Consider the following 10,515-nt stretch of genomic DNA (forward strand, 5'->3'; position numbering starts at 1 on the left):
ACTTGGCTTTCATAACTTGACTGACTAGAAGGTTGGGTTGTGTTATTAACCTCCATACCTGTTTGCCTAGTAGTGCTGTATTAAAGGCCTCCAAATCTTTGAAGCCTAACCCTCCCATGTTCTTGTTCTGAATGAGTTTTCTCCAAGAGCACCAGTGTATTTTATTTTTGCTATTGGTCTCTCCCCACCAATAGTTTGACATTAGTGAACTGATTTCCTTACACAATCTGGATGGAATCTTGAAGTAGGACATAGTATACGTGGGCATAGCTAGGGCCACGATTTCAGCATTATTTCCTTGCTTGCCGAGCTTAAGAACCTGTTTTTCCACTTGAGCATTCTCTGTTGTATGGTTGTCTTAACAAAACCAAAAATCTGCTGTTTTGTTCTCGAAACTACCATTGGTAACCCGAGGTACTTGCCTTGACTGACTGTTTGCATGTTCCCCATGATTTGGCTTATCTCAGTCATCAAATCTGCCTCACATTCTTACTAAAAAGTATAGACGACTTATCTAGATTAATCACTTGACCAGACCCCAAGGCATACACATGCAACACCCTCATTAACTCTTTTGCCTGATCCTTATTTGCTTTGCAAAAAATTAGGGAATCATCTGCGAAGAACAAGTGGGTTATACTAGGTCCATGTCTGCTTATCTTCATCCCGGACAGCATCCTATTTTCCGTAGCCTTCCTGAGTAGGTTGGATAAACCCTCTGAACAAAGTAGAAATAGATAAGGAGAGAGAGAGTCACCTTGTCTAATTCCTCTTTTGGGTATAACGTACCCTTTAACCTCCCCATTTATGTTGAATGAGTAGGATACAGATCTCAAGCATTTCATAATCCAGTTTCTCCATATGCTGTGAAATCCCATCTTATGCATGATTGCCTCTAGAAAGCACCATTCCACGTGATCGTAAACTTTAGACATGTCTAGCTTTACTGCCATGAACCCATCCTTGCCATGTCTCATGTTTTTTAGATAATGCAAATATTCATGAGAGACCATAATGTTGTCAAGAATTTGCCTACTAGGGATGAAAGTATATTGATTTTTGCAAATACAGCAATGCAAGACACCTTTGAGCCTATTAGCTAAGATTTTAGCAATGATTTTGTACATGGTATTACAGAGACTTATGGGTCTAAACTGCTTCAGGGATGTAGGATTTAACACTTTGGAGATAAGAGTGATCACAGTATGATTAACACTCTTTAAGAGGTAACCAGTGTGAAAAAAGGTTTGGATAGCATTTACCACTTCTTTTTTGATGGTAGTCCAGAATTTTTGAAAGAATAAAGGTGACATACCATCAACCCCAGGAGCTTTGTCCGGGTTCATAGAGAAAATTACAAATTTAATTTCTTCTTCCAACACTGATTTTAACAGATTTTCATTCAGATCATCAGTGATAGAGTGGGGTATACCATCCAGTACCTCAGTTAAGTCCCATTCTTCATTGCAGTTCAGGAGGTTCCTATAGTAATCCGCAATTTCATTACTCAACTCCTCCTCGCTCTCAGTCTAAGTACCATCATCTCGCTGAAGTTTGTTCAGTCTATTTCTCCTTCTCCTACCTTGTACTGAGGCATGGAAATATTTTATGTTTTTGTCACCCTCCTTAAGCCATTGTATCCTTGATTTCTGATGCCAGTGTTGTTCTTCCTCTTTGTATGCATCCTTTAACTGAATCTTTAGGGATGCTATACGTCCCTTTCTGGTGCCCCCATGTGATTGCCGCAATTCACTCAATTGGTTTTTAATGTGCTCAACCTTCTGCCTTGAGTTTGTTTGGAATTGGTTCTTCCATTTTAGGAGAGCTATACGGCAATTCTTAATCTTTTTCTGCACTTGAAACATCCTAGATCTATACGTTTCCTGCTGCCAAGCAACCTTGATCACCTCCCCGATGTCATCTCTTTTTAGCCACCTCTTGTCAAAATAGAATCTCTTATTCCTCCGACTAGAGTTCCTCGTTGTGTTAATCATCAGAATGCTGTGGTCGGAAGCATAAGAATCTATGTGCCTGCAATTTACATCCTCATAAACCTGTGCCCAAGAAAAGCTAAAAAGTCCCCTATCTAGTCTTTGCTTGACCTCACCCGCATCCTCCCAATTGTTACACCAAGTCCAAGGGTGTCCAGTGAAGCCAATATCCATCAATTGATTCCCATTGATGAATTGTTTAAAGTCCTGAAAACTTCTTTCCTCTCTACATGTACCTCCTCATTTTTCTTCATTGGATACAATATCATTAAAGTCTCCAGCTACAACCCATCTTTCCCCCCATAGACTTTTCCTTTTTTCTATGACATTTCACTGTTGTTTCCTAACCTGATGGTCACAACTCGCATAAATTCCTACAAACCACCAATCAGAATTAGCCTCCGTATCCTCCACATGCGCCTATGGTGAAAGCAGTCATCAGTACCTGAACAATTTTCACTTCTTCCTTCCATAGAAGAGCCAAGCCTCATGCTTTTTTCATGGCTTCAAGAACAGCCATCTCATCAAATCTTAAAATGTTCTTCACTTTTTTCATGTATGTTGTCCTATTTTTGGTCTCACTTAAAAACACCATGCCTGGAGAGAAGAGGTTATTTACCTCTCTCAGCTGGGGAATTGTCAAGGGACTCCCCACTCCTTGACAATTCCACACTTGAACCCTCATTTGCACTCTGGGGTCTAACTAGGCATGGACCCTTCTCCCTCACAACCATTCTTCTCAGAACCTCTAGCAACTTCAATCTTATACATTTTCAAGTCGTGCACATCAGCCCCAGCGTTCTCCATAACCTCATCCATTTCATTACTTTTTCTTTTCCCTTGGTTTTTCAGATCCCCCAAGTTGATGCATATTTCTTTAAGAGCCTGTCTTCTTTTACTTGGTGACCTCAGAGGCCTTTGAATCCTTTTGTTCTGTTTTTTCACTACCTCTTGCTTCCTACCTGTACTATCCTCATCAACCTGCATTAGTATAGCCTCCGAGTGTCCCTCCTCAGGACCTGGCTTCAAGACCTGCTGGTCTCCCTTCTCCTCATGAATATGATCAAGCTCGCTACCCATAATCATATATTTCCTCTATCCTGTTCCTTTCTAGCATTCACATCAGCATGCATATTTGGTTCCCCTCCAGAGGATGGTTTTAGAGCTCCAGATTCCGCAATTCCCACCAAGTTTGGAAAGAATACTATATTTGTAGATGGTTTAGGCAAAGCCTCTGTCAGAGTGGTTGTTTGGTCCATTTGCTGCGTTACTGCAATTGGTGTCTCATCCAAACCTCCGGAAACATCACTGCCCGCAATCTCCCCCCTCTCCTTCTCTACCCAATCCCTATTCTGGTAACTACAGTGACGTCTTTGGGGGTTAAAAATTACTCCTGTTTGTTTTTTCTGGGGAGACATCTCCCCATTTGCATTCCCTGCCCTCATCCAATTTCCATATTGGTTATCCTTTTTCCCTTCAATCCCACTCAAAGACGTTCCATATAATCTCTCGCTGTGTCCTATTCTTCCACAGCTATAGCAAAAATCCGGACATCTCTCATACTTAAAGTGTACCCATTTAACTCTCCCTGCCACCTTAATTGTTGTCCCTTTCAGAAGAGGTTGTTCAATATCCACCAGAACAGCTATCTTCAGGTGCCTCCCTTCTTTTCCCCCTGTTTGTGGTATAATGACATCCCTAACCTGATTAAAAACGGATCCTATCTTTTTGCCAACGTCCTTTGAAATCCAGTGAACTGGGAGGTTCCAGACTTGCACCCAGAGTGGAGCAAGTTTAAAGGCTTTTTCATCATCCTCTATTCCTCCGTACCACCTGTTGACCACCATTAATTGATTATCCAAAATCCAAGGACCTCCCTTAGCGATTCTATCCCTATCACTTTCCTTAGACAAAATGAATTGGAACAGGTTCGGCCCGAGCTCCGCCACAGTCAAATCCTTTGGGTACCCCCAAGCTGCTATAACAAAATTCTTAACTCCTGTATAGTTAGCTACCTTCTCACCCACAATCTTCCCTATCAAGCTGCTTTGGCATTCCTTTAAACCTGAGGATAGCTCCTCTCTCCCCACATTTGTTATCTGCAACTCCTTGCTCGATAATCTGAAGCTTTGCAAAATCTCAACAATATCCTCAGCCATGGAACTTAACCCGACGTAATGCTGGTATACCTCTCACCCCCCACACCAATGATCTCAAAGAAAATTGAGAAAACCACAAAGGAAAATTGAAAAAATATGCTTTTCTCTAGGTAAATGGAAAACTGGTAGGCAACAAAAACAAAAAGAAAAAAACAGAGCACAATGCACCTACTTCTAATGCACCTACACTACCAGACAAGGTAAGATGAGAAAATGGCAGTTAGCTTACTTGTCTGCTGTGGCAGCCACACCGATTGTACTGCTTGTTCATGCTTTGATCTGGTTCCGTGAGTGATATTTCCCGGATCAAGATCTAAAGTGTTGATTCCTCAGAACTAGTTCACCTCCTCTAATCATAAGAACTCCTTCGGTAAATAATGACTTTTCAGCTCCTACTTACTAATAATAGAATCTGGCAATGATTCTTATTCAATTCTAGTTTTACTGCTTGAAGATTGGCTAAAAGTTAAAAAGGTTGCACCTTTTTGGGCATTTAAGAGCTACCACAAAGGGAAGAGATGCTCTCTTTTAAGAGCTACCACAAAAGGGCACCTTTTTGGTCACTTGGTGCTAGAAAGTAGAATCCAATAAATTGAAGTGAAGTGGCTCCATTCTTTGGTACCTGTACTAAACCTTTTCCTTTTTATAATTAATTTATTATGAAATTTAATCTTTTCCTCTTTCCAATTATCTTATGCTCTTGTAAAATACATTTCTAGTATCAAAATTGTGATATTATACTATATTTGTAGTATATTTTTCTCAAGATAAATAATTTGACATGTATAAAGTATTTTATTGTTTAATAAGTGTGTATCATTTAAAATTGTGATTCCATACTTTATTTGTGGTTCAAAGAAATACTAATATAATACATACAAAATTTGGCATACATATAATTTATTATGATAATTTGCTAGAGTTGTATATAACTTATGAAATGTGAATTAAATTCAGGTTTGAAATTTATTCTCCATGGGTAAGTCAACAACAATTGATGCATTTTTTAAAAGAAAAATTATTGAAGATCAAAAGCACAAGGAGAGTGATGCTACTCCATCATCTATTCTTAGTGAGAGTTTGGTTGTTGAACCTGACGGGTTTTTACTACAAGTGCAAGTTTAATCCGAATTTATACCCGTTTGACTGCAAGTATACAGGCCAAAATTGTAATATAGGGTATGTATCGAGTCGATCTCACGAGGAGCAATTTAAAACAATTACTAGATCCTTATTTTCTCTACTATTTAGACTTATGATGAATTTGAGCAGAGAAATTATATTACTACTATCTATAAATCTGATTTAATAAAAACTAGATGCAAATGGAGAAATTTCACTAAAGATTAAATCTAGAGATGTAGATTCCACTTATGGCACAAAAAATCCAAATGAATGATCTTAATACTTGTTATTACTCTTGTTTAACCAGGGATTCATTTCCAAAAATACCAAAATCACATTCTCATGATAATAATGGTCTAGAACAGCTTAGTTTTTCCTAATCTCTTGGTAAATACTAAGTCTGTTCTTATACATGCATGAAATGCAGATTTCATCCGCTTGAATGTATTTCTATTCTCATGAACATACAACTCAAGCTCTACTCATGTTAATCCATTATTTTTACCATTTTTCAATGAGTAAAAACAACTATAAACCTGCTATTGGTGATCAAACAACAACAAGTAATCCAACATACAGAAGTAGACAAGTTAATACAAGATATAACAAGTATAAATCACATTCAATTCATATCACTTGGCCATAAGTTTCATCTACTCCCTAGATAAAGGAAATTAGGTATTCATGAATGATAAAACACTCATAATTTCATTAATGTAAAACATCATAAATTACAAGTACAAGAAGAGTGAAGAAAATCTTAGCCAAGCAATGGTGAAGCTTTCCAAAAATCTGCTATGTCTTGCACTAGATGATTACAAGATGAATCCTCCAAGTGTTCCTGCAAAATTTACTAGCTAGAGAGTGTTTGCTATCAGAAAATCTGGCTACGTATGGATTGTCCAGACCTCCCTATTTTTCTCTATAAAAACTGCTCAAAACCTTGGTCAAATTTCCACCTCCTGATTCCCAAATCTGAGATTTGTTAAGATAGTCAATAATCAATGTTTTTGACTTGAAAATAAGCCACCTTTCTTGCCCTTTTGTCTTCTGAAGCATGTGCACCGAATTCCCTTGCATCTTATAGTTGGAAAGTAGTCTGAACACCAGAGAAATGGCTGAGCAAATTGCAGAATTTCGGCTACAAAACGCGCCTACACAAAACGCGGCTTCAACCCACGTTTTGTCAACTCGCGTTTTTAACTTTGCATTTTTGGCCTAGCTTCAACTGCTATTTTCTCTATGATGGAGGCCGAAATAGCTTTTGTGCAAAACACAAAAGTTGTAGCCCTTTGAGTTAGATTTTCAATGCTTCAAAAATCATCCAAATCGGAGCTTTGTAGCCTGAGATATGATCGAAATACTATCACCAAGTCAAACCCTTGTTTCAATTTTCGATCACGGAATGCAGCTTCTGTATTCTGACTTTTTGTCCATGAAAAAAGCAGAATTGGATTTCGATGTCTTCATAACAATTGTAGGTCTCTTTCTTAGTTTTAAAATGGTATAAAGATCACATCAATCTGATAAGTGTAACTCTAGATATAGTTGAAATACTGAAGAGTGTCAAAACTGTCTTGAACCGCACTTCTTCACTTAAACGTTTTTCACTTCATTTCTCTTTTTTACCACTTGAATTCATCACCAATTATCTACTTTTGACCTCATTTGACATCCTTTGGTGATTGGATCATTAACCTGCAAGAATATGAAGTTTTTACCATTAAAATCAATAGAAATGCCATATTAGCCACTTTTACAAAAGTTGTATATTTTTACCAAAACCTAGTTGTTTTAGTTATAAAACTAAATAATCAAACCAAAATTAACTAATAAAATGTACTTAAAAATACGTAAAATACGTAAAATAAACTCTTATCAGAACCTCCCAAAAAAGTTTGAAGAGTTGAACTTGAAAAGATTGATATTGCTTCTTTGGAACGTGATCCCGGAAAACCTGTGTTTTAAAACTCGGCCAAGTGTCCGGTCCGAATCATGCTTAAAAATCGGGTAAGTAAAAATCCGGTCAAATCTGGTCAAAAACCGGGTCTGACTGGGTTTGATCGGAAAAACCAGATTTTCCGGTTCAAACAGTTTTTTTTAAAAAAAAAACTCAAAAGTTTTCAATATTATGTTTTGACCCCTAGATTGTTAAAAAATATTAATATACCTCAAATATTTCATACTTTATCAATATTTTCTTAAATTTTGGTATTATTTTTCAATTAAGTCCATAATTTTAATTCTAAACTTGTTAATGCTCATTAAATAATATAAATTGTTACTTGATTGTTCTAATTTCTTTGTATTTTCTTGTTAAATATATTTAAAACATCAAATATATATGAATATACCTTTATTAATATTAACATGTTATTAGGTATTTTTCCTATAATATTTTAATTTTTAAATAATTTTTATTTATGACGTCATCCGGTTCAACCCCTATCGAACCCGGTTGCACCCATTGACCCCTGATCCCTGAGCTTGACCGAGTCGATACCCGGTCCGATTCTGAAAAAATAGCGGAAAACGTCCACCTATATGGAGCTATCATCTTAATCAACAAGATGAAATTCGTCGAGCTTATATCAATTGGGGGCCATATCAAGTTAAGCTTGAAAATTACCCTTCAAGTGGTTCAAAGAAACATGTTCGTCATTTTTGTAGCTCTTGGTTTGCATTGTTTCCATCTTGGCTTGAATATTCTCCATCAATTGATGCTACTTTTTGTCTTTCATTCTATCTATTTAGTAAGCCGAATGGACGAGTTGAATTAAGTGCATTCGTTCTTGGTGGCTTTAACAATTGGAAGAAGGTCAATAAAGGATATAATTGTGCTTTCTTACGACGTGTGGGGAAAAGTCCTAACTCATTTCACAGAATTGCGGTAAAAGCATGCAATGATTTGATGAATGCTTCTCAACACATTGGAACTTTCATTGAGAAACAAAGTTTTGAGCAAGTTGAGATTAATCGATTAAGGCTTCAAGTTTCAATTGATGTAGTGTGATGGCTTGCATTTCAAGGTTGTGCCTTTTGAGGACGAGATGAGAGTGAAAAATCTCTTAATCGTGGAAACTTTCATCAACTTATTAAGTTGTTGGCTTCGTATAATGATAAGGTAAGAATGATTTTCTTCTAGCTTTGCATTCTTTCTTGAATTTATATAATATCCATGCTTGAAAGAAATCTTTTAAATTCATAATATGCTTCCATTTAGTTATTATCTTTATAAAATTATAATTATGCTCTATTAATGGATAGGTTGCAAATGTTGTTCAAGAAAATGCTCCATCCAATGCCTCCTATACATCTCATGAAATTCAAAAGGAGATTCTTTATATATTTTCCAATAAGGTTAGAAAAGAAATTTGCCAAGAGATTGGAAATTTAAAATTTTGCACTATAGTTGATGAAGCTCGTGATGAGTCCAAAAGAGAGCATATGGCTCTTGTTTTGAGATATGTAGATAAGGAAGGATGCATCCGTGAACGATTTTTTGGTGTTATTCATGTCCGTGATACTATGGCTTTAACTTTGAAGGAAGGTATTTTTTTCTACTCTCTCTTAACATAATTTGGCCATTCATAACATTTGTGGACAAGGGTATGATGGAGCTATGAGAGGTGAATGGAATGGCTTGCAAGCTTTAATTTGCCATGAATGTCCATATGCCTATTACATTCATTGTTTGGCCTATAGGCGTCAACTTGCTTTAGTTGCAGCTTCTAGAGAAGTAGCTTCTGTTCACCAATTCTTCTCCAATTTAGTTTTCATTATCAACATTGTTACGGCATCTAGCAAACGTAATGATGAATTAAAGGAGGCTCAAACAATTGAAGTTGCTACTAAGATTGCTAATGGTGAACTTGAAATTGGAAGGGGGCTTAATCAAATTGGCACTTTAAAACGAGCTGGAGTTACTCCTTGGGGTTCTCATTTGGATTCTATTTCTAGTTTACTGAAAATGTTCAATGCTACTTGTGTGGTTTTAAGTAACATTGCAGCAAATGGAGGAGATGCTAATTTTGCTTTGAATCAGTTGTTATCCTTTCAGTTTGTTTTCACTTTGTATCTTATGAAAGACATTATGGAAATTACTCATCTTCTTTGTATAGCATTGCAACGTAAATCTCAAGATATTTTGAATGCAATACATCTTGTCTCAAGCACAACAAAGCTACTGAAGAATTTTCGAGATTCGGGATGGGATGATTTCTTGGTGAAAGTTAAATTATTTTGTGAGCAACATCAAATTGATATCCCGGATATGAATGCTCAATATATTGCAAGACGTGGTAGATCTCGAAGTCATCATGATGAGATTAGTGTGGAGCATTATTATCGAGTGGATATATTTCTTGCAACAATTGATTATCAATTGCAAGAGTTACATAGCAGGTTTAATGATCATACCGTGGAATTGCTTGTTTTGAGCACTGCATTAGATCCTAGAAATGGATTTATGCTGTTCAAGATTGATGATATTTGTAAACTTGCAGAGAAGTTCTATCCGAATGATTTTATGGAGCAAGAACCAGTACGTCTAAGAATAGAACTTCAACATTTTGAGCTCGACATTCCAAATCATCCTGAATTGCAAGAATAATCTGGTATTCATGAGTTATGTCAAGGCTTGGTGAAGAAAAGAAAATCAGTGATATCTCCTCTTATTGACAGATTGATTAGACTTGTTCTTATTCTTCCTGTATCAATTGCAACTACAGAGCGGGCATTTTCAATTATGAAAATAATCAAGACAAAGCTCCGAAACAAGATGGAAGATAATTTCTTGAATGATTGTCTAATTGTGTATATAGAAAAAGAAGTTGCTGAAAATTTAGCAGTGATTCAATCATAGATGATTTTTGTTATGACTGTACCGCATATTTATGAATAGACATACCTTTATAATTAAATTTAATATTTGATATTTTTAGATGTCATATATTTAAATAGAAGAAAATTATTTTGAACATAATATATTAAGATAATTTTATTAGGAAAAAATTTTGGCCCCCCCCAAAAAAAAAATGCTGGCCCTGTCACTGATTATATTTAATTAAAAGCTTAATGGTACTACACACAAATGTCAAACATTAGTTTTTTTTTACAAGGAATAGTCATAATTCTGTAAAATCTGATTGCATTTGAAACTGTATAGGCCCATAAAGCTATAAGCCAACAAACTTTTTTTAGGAAATTCACTGATATCAAATAGCTTTTAGAAATTAGGC

General features: G+C 36.2%; 1 protein-coding gene across 1 annotated transcript; it reads left to right on the forward strand.

Moving 5' to 3' along the window:
- Positions 1-8,897: 8,897 nt before the first annotated feature.
- On the forward strand, positions 8,898-9,887 carry LOC140017063 (uncharacterized). The gene has a single exon (XM_072071421.1). It carries the CDS (start codon positions 8,898-8,900, stop codon positions 9,885-9,887), a length of 990 nt encoding a protein of 329 aa, XP_071927522.1.
- The last annotated feature ends 628 nt before the right edge of the window (positions 9,888-10,515 follow it).

This window comes from Coffea arabica, chromosome 1e, assembly GCF_036785885.1.
Source record: "Coffea arabica cultivar ET-39 chromosome 1e, Coffea Arabica ET-39 HiFi, whole genome shotgun sequence".
Lineage (NCBI taxonomy): Eukaryota > Viridiplantae > Streptophyta > Magnoliopsida > Gentianales > Rubiaceae > Coffea > Coffea arabica.

Coding starts and splice junctions, on each gene's coding strand:
- LOC140017063 (XM_072071421.1), top strand. CDS start 8,898: ATGAGAGGTGAATGGAATGGCTTGCAAGCTTTAATTTGCCATGAATGT.